Source organism: Mus caroli, chromosome 10 (assembly GCF_900094665.2).
Source record: "Mus caroli chromosome 10, CAROLI_EIJ_v1.1, whole genome shotgun sequence".
Taxonomy (NCBI): domain Eukaryota; kingdom Metazoa; phylum Chordata; class Mammalia; order Rodentia; family Muridae; genus Mus; species Mus caroli.
In genome coordinates, this window is record NC_034579.1 from 59,197,901 (window position 1) to 59,214,250 (window position 16,350).

The window sequence follows — 16,350 nt, forward strand, 5'->3', positions numbered from 1 at the left end:
ATATTTTTAGTTTTATGAATCTCAGTCCAATGTTTTAATTCCTTCAGAGGAAACTACTTTTTTCAACAAATTTCTTGTTTGATGTCATAAATTATTCAGAAGCATATGTTTTAAAATCAGTGGTCCAGTGTGCATTGCTTTGCTGTATTTCACCCTACTACAAGATTTTATCACTTCCTTATGCTTTCTATTAAAAATCAGAATATATAACAGAAATCACAGACCTGTCCCAGAATGTTTCATGTTCTTTAAGTTTTGCTCATCAATATATGTTAATTTGGATTAAATTAAAAATAAAAAGAAGTGACTTGGGCCATTTTCAGACCTGATCCTCAGGCTGTGGGGAAAAGTTTAATTCATCTCTACCTTGTTGTATATTGAAGCAAGGGAACCAGTCTGGAAAATAAAGAGACTTTCAGTTCAGTTTGTAAAGTTATACTAGTTACTGGGAGGGAGCAATGGAACAGTGAGGAGCACCCAAGTCACAACTTTAGTAAAGGCACTATGTTCACAGGGTATAGAAATGGCAAGTGGCTGGTAAGGAGACTCAAGACGAATCTTTCATAATGCTCAGTCTATAAATCCTTGTCTACCTTATTTTCTAAGCAGCATATCCATGCTATTGAAGCTGTGTGTGTGTGTGTGTGTGTGCACGTGTGTAGGTACATATGTGTACATATGTATACACATACATATATACATATACATAAATATACATATATACATATGTACATATATGTGTACATATTGATAGATATAGACATCTATCAATATATATGTATGAATGCATATATATCAATCTATATATACATTACATATATATATAAACACATACACAGACATACAACATGTATACATATACATCAAATATACACATATACACATGTATACATACATACATACATACATATATACATATGTACATACATTAATACATACATACATACATACATACATACATACATACATACACAAGTGTCAATGGAGGCCAGAGGCCACCACAGAATGTCTTCCATAATCACTGTCCACTTTTTTTTTCTGAAGTAGTCTCTCCCTGACTTTGGAGCTCACCAGTCTTGCTTGACTCTCTGGACAGGAAACCCATGGATGCCCAGTCTCTACCTCCTCAATTCTGGATAACAGGGGGTATGGACATCTGCTTTAGCCTGGGTGTTAGAGATCCAACTTGGGTTCTCATGCTTGCATGGCAAATACTTTACTGACTAAAGAATCTCCCTAGTCTCCTTAAAGCTTTTGTAATGCATATGCAGCTACTTAAGTTTTTTCAAGCTTACCATGCATTAGTGACTACCATGTCATTTGATCCATAAAACAAATTTGGGCTCTGTTTTGAAGTGGACTTTATTAGCTATGTGATATGAAACCATGATCTACTAAGTATAAGGGTTGGTCTTCTCTCTTGTGATAGAGAAATAACAAGAATTAATACTATGTTAATTGTTAAGATTAAATGACAAAAGGAATATGGGATTAGCAGGTCCCATTTTGCCAATGAATTGTACATGAAAAGCTTAATTAAACATGACTGCCTCGTTTTCCTTTTCTTGAAGAGAAAAAATCTAGAGATTTCTACTATTTGAGCTTTCCAAAAATATGCTTTCACCCAAACCCCATTATCTTTCATGGCTTCATCTGTCTTTCACGTCTTTATTTAAGCTTCCAGCTGGACTTGTCATGTGACCGTTTTCATGAATTAGGAATGCTCCTCTTAGGAGCTGAGCCACATTACAAGCTCATTTGGTGGCTGAATAAGGACAGTAATATTGATGGTGTCACTTTCATTTATGATTCTTCTGCTGAGTTGATCTGTGCTTTTTGTAGCTGTGTTTCATTGGTATCTCTGGAGCAGAGGAATGGCTGTCCACTATGATCCTGATAGAGAGACTAAGGTTGTGGCTTACACTGTGTTTACATTGGGACCAAAATTCTCAAGACATCCTTCCATATTATCCCTTATAATGTGGCAGAAGAAGGAGCTATTAAAGAGTACCTGGGAACTCTGAGAGATGTTGGGAGTAGAAATAGGAAATTCTGTCAGGGAACTCACTGGTTTGTTGACTATTAAGGATAAAAATGTCAAATTTGGGTCAGAGGTGTGGAGTTTCTCCTCTCTCTCTCTGTGTACTTCCCTCCCATCTAACCTTTCTCCCGTCCTTTCCTTTTTCATCGTTGTTTTCTTGTTCCTTCATGATCACCAATTTTCCTTTAAAATCTTTAGCTTTACACATTTACAAGGTTTGTAGAGATGAGTGTTTAGTTATACGGCCATTTATTCCCCTCACCGTGGATGCAAAATGAATAAATGAGACAATGTTAAACAATAATAAAACACAGAGCTTCTTAAGAAGGACATTTATCATTTGTCTGTCTGCCTTTGCATCATCTATCCATGTGTGTATCTATAATTTTTTTCTGCCCCTGTAGTTTCAGGGCCCCATTCTTCTGCTTCTTCCGGTGTTTTCAAGTCTCATATCTGATTTTTTTTCTCTTTTATGTAACTAAGAACTTCTAAGAAAAATAAGGAGAGTTTATAATTATTAACTGCATTCGACAATTCAGTACTTCCTACTTACTAAATGGCATTTCAATGCATCATCTTATTTTGTCTCTAGTGTGAATTAGGTAGTATGTTCTCTGTATCACGGGTAAGAAACTTAAGCTTATTTCCAGTCACTCTGGGGCAAGTTCTGTGAGGAAAAGAAGAAATAAATGTCCTGAATTCTTATATGAGAAACAACCAATTAATACCCAGAACCATTCAACACTCTCTAGATAATTGAACCCCCTCTGTTTTGTTCAGATTTAGATACAGTCCACTTTAAAGAAGGTAATTTATCGACACCATTCCTTAGAATGTGTTCTAAGGTGAACACTTGGAAAAGCCACTTAAGATCATTAAAATAAATGTCAATTGAAAATCGCCTTCATAGGCTTCATAGGGAAAACAATGTATGCAGAATTATATTAAATTCTATTTAACATAGCCATAATAGGAAGGCATAGTTATCAAACATAGCTACAGGTGTTTAGTAAACACCATGTCCAGGCAGCATACTATTTGGGGATACTGCAGTAAGATGTATTTAGTGGGCCGTCTAAGGTTGTAGTCTGAGAATATATTTGAATTAGATTAGAGGGATCTTATGTTTGCACAAATATTTGTGAAAATTTTATAGGGATTAGATGATAGTACAGAAAAAAGAAAACAAGAAAGAAACAATCTTGTTAAATCACAGCTCTGTATGTAGGTTTAGCCCTTACAACATCTCTGCACAATTGAGCTGCATAATACCTTTTGGGCTTAGGTAATATTACTGAGATTCTAGTCTGAGAAAAGTAAAGTTTTAAAAGGTTCACAAATTGCACAGTGTCCCTCATTGCATGGCCAGAATTCAAATTCAGATTTGCATTACACAAGTTATTGGGTCATTGTACGCTACAGCATTACCGTCATGGTGGGTCAGTGTCCTGTCACAGATTGGTAAGTGACTGAAAACACACAAACACTTGTAACTTTCTATGCATATGCTGAGATGGTTAGTTTAACTGTCATCCTGACACAACCTCAAATCTCCCTAGATGAGAGTCCTAGTGGTTAATTATCTAATCAAGTTGACTCATGGGCTTGTATATATGGGAATCTTCTAATTGCTCACTGTTGTAGGAAGACAACACCCACTGTGGGTCACACTATTCTCTAGAAAGGTGGTGTTGGACTGCATAAATGAGAAAAAAAGTTTGCTGAAAGCAAGCAAGCAAGGATTCATTTATTATGTCTCTGCTCTGGACTGAGACTGGGGAGGGATGTAGTGGGTTTCTGCCTTTACTTCCCCAAAAGAATTGATTGTAACTTGGAGCTATAAGTCAGACAAATGCTTTTCCCCTCTCTGTTGGTATTCATTGGGATATTTTGTCAGAACAACAGAAAGGAAACTAGAACCCATACTAAACCTATGCTCTAGCACTGAGCATATCACCAGCTTTCACATTTTTGCCTTTGTAAAAATCACTAGTTAAGGAGAACTATACTTTTGCAAGATTGTTATATATTGTAACCACCACCCCAATCGACCTCCTGTAAAAGTACATCTTATTATTTCCATGGGGGTGGCCTTCAAACCTGAAAAAGTTAACACATATCCCAGAAAACGATTAAGGAAATATCATTTCTCAGCTTCCACTTAATTTAAACTGTGATATTATGTATTTAACTTATTTCACAATGCCTTTCACCACTTGCCTTATGGAACAGGAAATGTTGCCAGCAAGCATTTTGAACACTCTCCCACTGATTTTCCTCATGAAGAGAAGAGGTCAATTTTGGTGGCTTCGCAAGAAAAATATTAGTTCCATGTTACAGAAAAGGAAAGCACAGAAGTATGTGGGTGTAATTGGTAGGGCTTTGTCTCTTCCAGCAACAAAACTGGTTGTTGAGATTTCTGAAAGCAATCATAGTTTTAGTAACTTGGTTTCTTGATTAAACGCTGGAATGAATGGTGAGACTATGCTGCACTAAAGGATGAAGCAACCCATGGAATAAAAAAAAAAAGACATTTACAACAAACAGATCACAGTTGGGTCATCAGAGAGTCTTCAATTAAAAGCAACGGAACTCAAGAAAGGGAATTTGCTCTACAAAATATATACATATGTCCTCAGACTTAGTATCAAGGAAAGAGAAAAATATTCTTCTCAAAACTTCTTTGAAAATACACAAAATGGCTAATAGTGAAATGTGTGGGTTTTTTTTAAAAGAAGTTATCTACTATTGAACTTAGGCTATTAATACTCAGGAAGAGAGAATCAATTGCTCCAAGATTGTTGCTACTCCGAGCTGCAATAGATCTATGCATAAAGAACCAGAAGCTGAGCATGTTGGAGGTCTAACTGGATGGAGAATATTTATATCTGCTTGCAGACATGGAGTAAATATAAAGAATTATGCAATGAAGCAATAGGGGTGCTCATTGCAAATGGAGTTACTCATTACAAGTGTTTAAGAACATAGACCATGTTGCTTAACGGTTCAGGAAATAATCAATTATCCAGAGCCAATAGTGAAAAAGGAACTGGTACTTTGTTCAAATCTATCAGTTAATAATCATTTGCTTCATCTTCAGTCTGGTTCCACTGGAAGGAAGGCCCTGGACAATCACAGAAATGTCTGAGATAGTATGTAATAAACAATTAAGGAAAATCAGAATTGATCTAAGGAGGCCAGCCAGTCTTCAGTAGCCATGTCTACAGAAGAGATACAGTCTTGAGGCTGTCTTTAACTTTATTTTGAAAAAAAACAAAAAACAAAAACCTGTTTGTTTCTGGATTTTTTTGGGGGGGCAGGGCTCTGTATGAAATACATCATAGTACAAAGTTGTGACCATACAAAATAAAACACATGTTAAATCTTGGTATTTATTTCAATCTGTACTTGAAGTAATGATAGTAAGTATCTTAGTTCTTATTTTGGTAAGGGCTATCAGCTGATCCTTACCTCACAGCATATACCATTCAATACTTATCTGCCCAATTTAAAAAATACTGAAGAGCCAAAGTTTGATGAGCCTATGGCAAGGAAAGTCAAGGAGATGAGGAAATGCATGTCAGGTATACAGTTCTATCTAGAGGTTTCCTGAGCAAGGGCTGTCTCAACTGATACCAGCAAAAAGAATAGACAGTGGTTAACTATTGAGAATATTCACTGCCTTTGTTAGAGTTTTACTGCTGTGGACAGACACCATTACCAAGGCAACTCTTATAAGGACATTTAATTGGGGCTGGCTTACAGGTTCAGAGTTTCAGTCCATTATCACCAAGGTGAGGACATGACAGCATCGAGGCACACATGGTGCAGGAGGAGCTGAGATTTCTACAACTTCATTGGAAGGCTGTTAGCAAAATAGTGACATCCAGGCAGTGAGGATGAGGGTCTTAAAGCCCATGCCCACAGTGATACACTTACTCCAACAAGGCCACACCTACTCCAACAAGACCACACCTACTCCAACAAGACCACACCTCATAATAGTGTCAATTCCTGGACCAAGCATATACAAACTATCACACTCACAGAAATTCAAGTTATGTTTTAGTTCATGTAAGGTCTGAGAAAATGTAGTTTCTTGATAGTTGCGGTGTGGCATCTGATGTCTTATTCACTTAATGAAACTTTTCTGACTTATTTACTAATCTAAGCACTTTGGTTTAAAGTAGCAGCATAGTGGCTAGTCAGATTTCTTTGCAATGACAGAAAATTCTATCTGCTCTTTACTTTTCCTATTGCTACAAATTTCTTGGAATTAATTCATATAAAATAAAGTTCTTCATTTTAAAGCAAAAATTCAACATTTTAGCATATTCATATAGACTATAGTGATAATCATTTATCTAATTCCAGAATTGTCAACATCCCAAAGAGAAGGTCCAAACCCATTTAAATCACGGCATTTTTCTCCTATAAAATCAAAATTGTTTCCAATAGATATGTATATCCCCAAAATTTTATTTCATATTCAGTGATCTCTTTATTTTTTTATTTTATTTTTACTTTTGATAGGATCTCTTTTTTTATTGAATATTTTCTTTATTTACATTTCAAATGTTATCCTCTTTTCTGTCCCCCCAAATTCCCTATCCCATGTCCCCTCTCCCTGCTTCTATGAGGGTGTTCCCCCACCCACCCATTCCTTCTTCCTTGCACTGGATTTCCCCTGCACTGGGGCATTAAGCCTTCATAGGACCAAAGTCCTTTTCTATTGATACCTGACAAGGCCATCCTCTGATGCATATATGGATTAGGGCCATGGATCCCTCCATGTGTACTCCTTGGTTGGTGGTTTAGAACCTAAGAACTCTGGTTGGTTGATATTGTTGTTATTCCTTCGGGGTTGCAAACCCCTTCAGCTCCTTCAGTCCTTTCTCCTCCATTGGGGACCCAATGCTCAGTCCAGTGGTTGACTGTGAGCATCTACTGCTGCATTTCTCAGGCTCTGGCAGAGCCTTTCAGGAGACAGCCATATCAGGCTCCTGTCAGCATGCACTTCTTGGCATCTACAGTTGTGTCTGGGTTTGGTGACTGTATATGGGATGGATCTCTAGGTGGGGCAGTCTCTGGATGGCCATTGCTTTAGTCTCTCTTCCACACTTTGTATTTGTTCCCATGAGTGTTTTGTTCTCCCTTCTAAGAAGGACTAAAGCATCCACACTTTGGCCTTCCTTCTTGAGCTTCCTGTGGTCTATGAATAGTATCTTGGGTATTCTGAGCGTTTGAGCTAATATCTACTTATCAGTGAGAGCATACCATGTGTGTCCTTTTGTGACTGGATTACCTCACTTAGGATGATGTTTTCTAGTTCGGTCCATTTGCCTAAGTTATTGTCGCCTTTCATGCAGCATGGTATAATCAAGATTTATCTGCTACACTCCATGCATAGCTATTTGGTTTCTCTTTATGAACAAATCTTACTTTACTGCATTTTTTCTTTTTTTAAAATTGGGTATTTATTTCATTTACATTTCCCAAAAGTCCCCCACGTGCTCCCCCACCCACTCCCACTTCTTGGCCCTGGTGTTCCCCTGTACTGAGGCATATAAAGTTTGCATGACCAATGGGCCTCTCTTTCCTCTGATGGCCGACTAGGCCATCTTTTGATACATATGCAGCCAGAGACAAGAGCTCCGGGGTACTGGTTAGTTCACATTGTTGTTCCACCTATAGGATTGCAGATCCCTTTAGCTCCTTGGGTACTTTCTCTAGCTCATNCATTGGGGGCCCTGTGATCCATCCAATAGCTGACTGTGAGAGTCCACTTCTGTGTTTGCTAGGCCCTGGCATATTCTCACAAGAGACAGCTATATCTGGGCCCTTTCAGCAAAATCTTGCTAGTGTATGCAATGGTGTCAGCGTTTGGAAGCTGAGTATGGGATGGATCCCTGAATATGGCAGTCTCTAGATGGTCCATCCTTTCGTCTCAGCTCCAAACTTTGTCTCTGTAACTCCTTCCATGGGTGTTTTGTTCCCATTTCTAAGAAGGGGCAAAGTATCCATACTTTGGTCTTCGTTCTTCTTGAGTTTCATGTGTTTAGCAAATTGTATCTTATATCTTGGGTATTCTAAGTTTCTGGGCTAAATATGTAGTCACTTTACTGCATTTTATATGTATTCTTCAGCAGAGATTTTTCTGCTTTTTATCTATGATGATGTTGAAGTTTTATATGGTTAAGGCCTCTCTTGTATGTAGCTGGGGTTGGATTTCAAGGTTCGATATCAACTCAATGGTCATGTTTCTGAGGTCCTACAGGCTCTTCAATGTGGTGGCAGCATTTTTACCCTCAGCAGCTATGCTTTGCTTTCTTTTCGCAGACACCAGAGGAACTAGAGGATGTTTCTGACCTTGAAGATGACCATGAGGTCCGTAGCCACACCAGCATTCAGACAGAAGGGAAAACTGATCGGGTAAGTCATCTACCGAGGGACAGCTCTTAGCTGTGGGTAGACCCATCACTCCAGGAAGCCTCTTATGCATGAAATATTTGGATCTAGATCTGAATCTCTGAAGCACAAAGAGGAAAGCATCAAACTTTAGGAGTATCAGGCTTAAGAAAGTATTTTCTCTCTTGAAAAATCAGCGTGAGGGCTCTAGTATGTGGTAGGAAATCATTCTGTAATGCTTCCAATTTTGTATAAGTCATGCAAATATTAAAGTTAAATTCATACATGTTCGTTTAGTGCAGAGAATAGATTTGAAAATACTGTCTGAAAAGAGGAAACAAGATCTCCTACTAAGTCAGTAATGGGGACTTTTTTTCTTGTCTTCAGTACTATCTTCTGCACGTCCCTCAAAACACACAGACACACACAGACACACAGACACACACAGACACACACAGACACACACAGAGAGAGAGAGAGAGAGAGAGAGAGAGAGAGAGAGAGAGAGGGAGAGAGAGAAAGAGTTGTTTATTTCTAACTTTTGTGGTAAAAGTAGCCTATGATACTCTTTCATCTGAGTTTATAAATAGCACTTTTTCATAGTCAGAAAGTATTTTGTTATATGTGGGGTGGAGCCTCCATGTTAAGATTAGAATTTCTGCTGTTTACTTGGTTTGTTAATTTGCTTAGAGCTAATTCATACCAGGAACTGTCTAGAACACATAATATCTAAGTGTGATTTTCGTCAAATCTAGCTGCTATCATTGTAAAGATGTAGTCAGAAAGTGTCAGTAAAGAAGAAATGTGTTTTGCTGCTGGTAAACTCAGCTCTAGTAGCTGGTAGAGTGTATCTGTGTCACTGGGATCAAGCTAGGTCTCGAGGCTGGCAAACCATTGCTAGAACAAAGTTTAATTAACAAAAGGATACATTACATTCGGATAAACAGGGCTGGTTTTACATTCAGGATTTATACACGTAGACAATGGATCCTTGTTTTAGTCACTTCAGATTTCTTCATTTAGAAAATGAGGATTACATCATATGTTTTTCATGTTTCCTTGGTAACTTCAAATAAGATGGTATTTATGGGTATGTTTTATAAGCTTTAAAATTTAATAATGAAAAGGTAGAACTTGTCTTATCTCCACGTTTACTCATATTTACTCTGTGCCCTGGGTACAACCCAGTTAGATGAATCCTGTTGGGTCTTTCATAGAACTGCTTATATTTTTAGGATCATTCAGAAATTTCTCTACATTGTAGAATTTCTTCCATCTATACAGAGTCTATAGCAATCTAATTTCTCCTTATTGACTCTGTGTGAAAACCTCACCACAAATAATGAGACTGTCTGATCTGCTAGGAGCAAAATTCTATTTCACCTAACTCACACCTCCGCACCTTTATTTTCCACTATGTACATTCCAAATGACTCAGATGTTCTTTCCATTTCTCTCTAATCCTTGCCTGTAATTATGCTGTGAAATTCCTTTGGAAAAATTTGTAGTCATTATGAATCACATATTTCTACTTCCACTCCTTTGGGGTTGGTATTCACATTCCTCAGATTTATTCTTCACTAGCACATTCTCTTTCAATTTTTGATTGGAAATTTTTAAGTATGGTTTCCACATGTTCTCAATGGGTCCCCTTTGGAAATTATGAGTTTAAATGTATATAGTAATGCAGAGCTTGATAAAATTTATTTGGCCACAGTTATAAATCATTATAATCTCTTGTGGTAATAATTAATATTAACCAGGTGTTTCTACTCCACTTTTAATTATTCAGTAACCAGATAAAAGACACAAAACCTTTATATTTATGATTAGTCTTATAAGCACTAGGGCTGAGCAGATATCTACCCTCTTTGCTATTATGTCTACTTTCCAATCAATAACCCTGAGTTATAGCTTGCTATGTTCCATCTGAGCTGCTCTTAAATGCAATTGGCCAGCCCTCATGATCATATTTTCATATCTTACTTACCCCATGACATTTTCTCCTCTCTTCACCTTCCCCCTCCCTTCTTGTGACCCTGCCTCAGACCCCAAGCCCAGGAGTGAAAACCTTGCCTACTTCCCTTTTGCTCAGCTATAGGCTGCAGGCATCTTTATTCAACCAATAGTTATAAATTAAGGAGCAATGTTACATAGCATCACTTGGTGTATGTGAGGATTCCTTCATCCCTGAGACAACTAGATCTTGGGGGTCAGTATTCAGCACTACCATGTATAGCAAAAGAGCAAGTCTCAACATAATCTGTCTCAAACAGTTCTACTTCTTGGTGACTAAGCATTCAAACACATGAGCCTATGAAGTCCATCTGCATTGAAACTACAACAACTTTTTTGATAAGTGGAGAAAGTTTTTACAATCAGATATTCAATTGTTATTCATATGAGTTTTCTTAGGACCTGAAGCTGCTAGGACAAATTCTATATTAGGATAGAGAAAAGCAATCAGTTCCAGGCAAACCTGGTGTAATCCTAAGGGAATAAGAGACAGAAACCAACTCAGAGTAACAAACCTGTCTTAGTGGTGGCATCTTGCTACAATGGAATCTAGTAGTAAATGGTAAAAATAAAACTGTTTTAAATTTACTTATTTCATAATATACACAATTTAAATTTACTAACACATTTTAATGTGTATCTATCTTGTAAGTTAATTACAACCTACTTTAAATTAGGATATGGACATCAAAAAGAATAAGACAAGCCTGTCTCCAACACAAATTACTTGACCAGGGCCAAGAAATTGTTTTAATAAGTTTTAAAATCTTAGGCAGACATTGTATGTCCCCAACACTTCCCTATTTCTTCTAATGAGAGAGCGATGCCTTGACCCTTACTCTTGTGTCTAAGATCTTCTCTTCGCATTATACTCAGAATTTTTGTTTGTTTTTGTTCCCATAATACTGCTTCTTTAAATCCATTTCATGAATACCAACACTTTGGGGAAATACCATAAGGTCCACCATGGATTTTTCTGAGAATCATTTGAATACTTATACCAGGCACTGTGTTAAATTCTTGGTCTCTGGGAAGCCAAACATCTAGATTTCTTCCTGTCCATTGCATGATGAAGGACTCAAATTTTTCTTTTTTGCTTCTTAAATTATGCATACTCTGTTATATTGGACATGCACTAGAGCCAATTTCAGATACTACTTAGGCATTGAGTGACAGTTATTTATTATCATTTTATTTTCTGTGTTTCACTCCTAGTAGCTTTGGCTCAGCATCATCTGTTATAGCTGTCATCAGCTATAAATGCCATTGGGTATTGTAAAGGTCTGTAACTAAAAATAATGATTCAGAGTCTGCAGACAATGAGAGACAAATATTAAATGACCAATAGTGCTTGCCTTATGAAGTGGCAATTGGAGAGCCAAGCAAACATGATTATCTCAATATTGAGCACGGGAATTCTCTGGACCAATGGTGTGATTATTTCTACTGAACAGGTCCACAGTGGCACAGGAGCGTGGTTGTGTAATAGATTTGCAGAAGATTGTTCAAAGAGCTTATTGTGTATTCTGTTTGTGCTTTAATCATACATAATATAGGATTTTTAAAAAATCTTATAGTTCCAAAATAAATGAGGCAGGAAAATGGATTTCTCTCAAGGCTTATTATAGGTTTATTCCCTAAATTTATGGTCATAAAGCCTTTGTGAATCCACCTTTTCTTAAGACTAGGCTACACCCAGGCTAAATTATATTTTTGTATAAGCATAGCAGTTCTGAGAATTAAGTAATATATTGTCATTCATACAGCATCTTTAAGTTTGTATTTAGGTCTTTTAAACAAAAGACTTGACATTATTGTTTATAATTTTTCTCTCCTTAATTTTGGAAAGTAGAGAATGATATTTGAAACATTTAAATAGTTTATGCCAGGCATGGTGATTATGAGAAAATCACAGGTTTTCTCGTCTCATGCACACAGTTTCTAGAACAGCACACTTATGATGTAGATTAAAGCTCTACAGACTCAGTATAGACTTGGTAGTATAAGTCTCCCCTGGGAAAATGATTTATGGAACCTGAGATCATGTCATGAAATCATTCCTGTAGCCGTGTTTTTACAAAATCTCCTTTAATACGTGTACTTAAATATTTTAACCTCCCTTCTGGCCCACCTCCCATCAGAAGCAGTGGAAAAGAAAGGTTAATAGGAGAAAGGAGGATGTGGACCTGTTTAGAATTAGTTATTTGGGGGTGAATCCAATATGCATTTTCAAATATTAGCAGTTTATTTCATGTGAATCAACAGTAGTAGCTCAATCCACTCACAAACACCATTCTCGAATCAGGAATGGTAGACTGATACAGAAGAAACTGCAAGGCTCTGCCAATCAGCCTGAGTCTGAGGATATGGCAAGAAGCCATTGGAATATTACCAGATGTTCTTTGGTGCATTTGTCTCTACAAAGTTATGACAAATGGTTATCAGCAAAGAGTGATAAGGCAAATTAATACCACACCAGTATCATCAGCAAGACCAGTATCAGCAAAACCCAACGAAGACCAGCAAAGAGTGACAAGGTGAACCAATGCCACACAGTGTTGTCTATTGTCTGTTGGATTATATTTATACTTTTTCCAAACATGACATGATCTCTCAATCATCTGTTCTAGAAAACATCACATGCCCCTTTTGCAAGCAGCTTCAAGAAAAACACCACGTGTCTGTTCTTAGCAAAGCATCCTCCCGTGTATCTGCTTCAGCAGAAACATCCTCTCATAAGACAGTTTCAAGAAAAATAGCACCTGATGCAACTTATTCTCCAGAGAAAGCATAAATTCCCACATCCCATTCCTACCTGAATCTTATAAATTTTTAAATATCCCAATGCTAGATCTTCTAACAATTGGAAGATTAGTTTGATAATCTACATTTGGCATCTACTTGGCAATGCCAATTCACTCATAATTTCCTGTGGTAGCTTACTTCCCCTTGATGAATGGCTTTAGACAAATAGCTTTGGACAGCAGGAGATTTTATGGGCCAATAAACTCCATTCTCTCCACATGGAACTCACAAGAGGCGGGGTAGTTGTGTTTCATATGACAACTATTGAGCATTTTGTTCTGTTTCAAGAATGGAAAAAGAGGATCTCTAATTCTCAAATACTTCTCCGAATTATCTTCTGCAATTGGGACAACAAAGGCAGTCGAGTCTCAGTAAACTGTTTCAGTAAGAGAGCAGCTGAGGGAATGTTCTTCAAATCTTTCTGGGTGGCAACTACATATTTAGAGATGTTTAATAAAGTGAATTGAAAGGGCATAGTTATTGAAATGCAGGGAGGAGTGGTTCAGCTTCTAGCCATGCCAGCAGTGTAGAAGTCAAGAGTGTCGTATTTAGAGTCACATAACAATAGATTCGAGCCTTTGCTATATTACTTAGAACAGATGACTTTGAAAAAGTTCTATTTCTGGTGCTCAGTTTCCACACTGGTAAAGTTATAACAATACTATTTTATGTGGGCTTTAAGAATAAATTACGTACGTGAGACATTAATTCAGCTCTTGCCACAGAGGATATATTCTATCAATTTGTATTTTACATTCTTCTGATATTATAAGACAGCAATAATCTTCCATAATTTCATTTGTTGGGGTTTCATTGACCTCCAGCCAAATACAGTCCAAATTTTAAATGGAAATTTCCAGAAATAGACAATTTGTTAATTTTAAATTACATGTGCTCACTATTACTTCATCTTACATGGGAGGTAAATGACTCTTATCCAGCCCATCCATCCTGTGTCTACCACCATCTGATTACCCATCATGTTGTTATTTCAGTTCTCAGGTTCACTTTGTTGGCATTAACATTTCAGTTCTGTGCTTAAGTAAATGTTATTCTATCCAACAGTGGCCCCAAGTTGCAAGAGTAGCAATGCTGGCAAATTTAAGAGTATATTTCTATAAGTATTCTATTTTGTTACTTGATGAAAAGGAATATAATTTTTAAAGTGGACATTGGAATAGCTTCTATACATAGAAAATATGATACTATGTTTAGCCTCAGGCATTCATGGAACACCCATCCCCTAGCTAAGGCAGTATAGTAACTTTATACTTGCTTTCATGGTACTGAACATTTTGACATCTTAAATACTCTGCTACTAAAAGTCTTTTGAAGTATTTTGTTTCTGTTTTGCTTTTTGAAAACGGTAAGACATATGGAAACACTTCAAGAGTTTAAAAGGAATTTGGCTTTGATATGATTCACAAATGATACCAGAATACATGTGACTACATGGGGTACATTGGAGCTGAAATAGAGACCAAACAATTAACTCTTTACAGTAGAGCAAACCAGAAAAAAAATCCAAGAATGATCAAGTTCTTGTGTTTTTCATTGTTGAGTAGAGGCTTGGTCCTCTCATCTGGGAATTTTTCTTTGTATTGTTGTGGTAGCTTGGCAATCCATATATTCTATCTCTATCAGAGGTCTCAACCACATTTGTAAGGTTGCATTTTATTTTATTTTCCACCATTTACCTGTTTCTTCACTTTACATCCAGATTGCAGTCCGTCTTCTCCTCTCAGTCCACCATCACAGTGTTTATTTCTTCCTTACCCTTTCTTCTTCACCGCTGAGAAGGGGAATGCCCACCCCTGGATACCAATCCTCTCTGGCACCTCAAATCACTGCAGGACTAGGTGCCTTCTTTTGCACTGAAGCCAGTCAAGACAGCTTAGCTAGTGGAGCAGGATCCACAGACAGGAAACAGAGTCATGGTAAGCCCCCGCTCCAGTTGTTCAAGACCCACATGAAGATGAAGCTGCATATCTACCATATATGTGTGGGAGGTCTAGGTCCAGTCCTGTTTCAGGAATATTAAAAGAGTTGGTGAGTTCCCTCACTTCACCCAGGTACTCTCTGCCCACGGTTGTGCTGTTTCTAGGCTAGCCTCTGTACAGCAGTCTTTTAGCTCCAGTTCACCTGCCTCAGAGCAACTTGTCTCTTCTCAGTCATTTACCCCAGTGGCTAGTTGTCACAAATCCACTTAACCCAGTAAATCAATACTCTAGAAGCTTATCTTTAATCAGTCAGATTTAATCAATAAACTCTCAGTTCACAAGATGCCCAGAAAATAATTTAAGAGCCAATTGATAGTGATACAAGATGCCCACCTGGATTAAATAAGTTATCCCAATTATTCTATCTTATTATATTCATAGCTGCCTGTGGATATTTAAAGCCATGCAGAATCTAGATCATCTTTCTCCTGCTCCATCTTCCTTCCTCTCTCTACCTGTTTCCTCCATCTCTATTTGTGCAATGTTTTGCTCAGCCTCCCTTTTCCCTATCCAATCACAGTCTTCTTGTATTAATATTTAAAGTGATTGGACAGGGAAAATTTTGCTATACAGTCCTTGTATGTTCTTTCATTGGTGGCTCAGTCTCTGGAAGACCTCAAGGATCCAGGTTAATTGACTCTTTTGGTCTTCTTCTGGACTCCTTATTCTATCTAAATTCCTCAATCCACATTTTAAAAAAGAAAAAAGGCAGGGAATTCAGAAACTGTATAACCTTACAAAGATGGTCATAACCTATAATAGAGACAGAAAAGTCTCATTCTGGTAATTCCAAACACTTCAAAGTTTCACAGAAACTGAATTCCTATTTTTTTTTTATGATACATACTGAATATAGGGAAGAGACTGGAAATCATATCCTAATATTGACATGTTGGAGACAGTTTTTCCTAAGTAAACATTTAGTACCCAAGGAGCTAAAGGGATCTGCAACCCTATTGTTGGAACAACATGATGTACTAACCGGAACCCTGGAGCTCTTGTCTCTAGCTGCATATGTATCGAAAGATGGCCTAGTCGGCCATCAATGGAAAGAGAGGCCCATTGGACTTGCAAACTTTA

The 16,350-nt window shown here is 37.4% G+C and overlaps 1 protein-coding gene across 6 annotated transcripts in view; it reads left to right on the forward strand.

Annotated features, from left to right (window-relative positions):
- Positions 1-16,350, forward strand: part of Ctnna3 (catenin alpha 3) — a 1,468,839-nt gene that overhangs the window by 1,298,185 nt on the left and 154,304 nt on the right. For all 6 annotated transcript variants that reach the window (XM_021173456.2, XM_029482772.1, XM_029482775.1 and 3 more), the window contains one exon: positions 8,381-8,473. In XM_021173456.2, the coding sequence (XP_021029115.1) occupies positions 8,381-8,473 (93 nt within the window). The remainder of the gene's footprint in view (positions 1-8,380; positions 8,474-16,350) is intronic.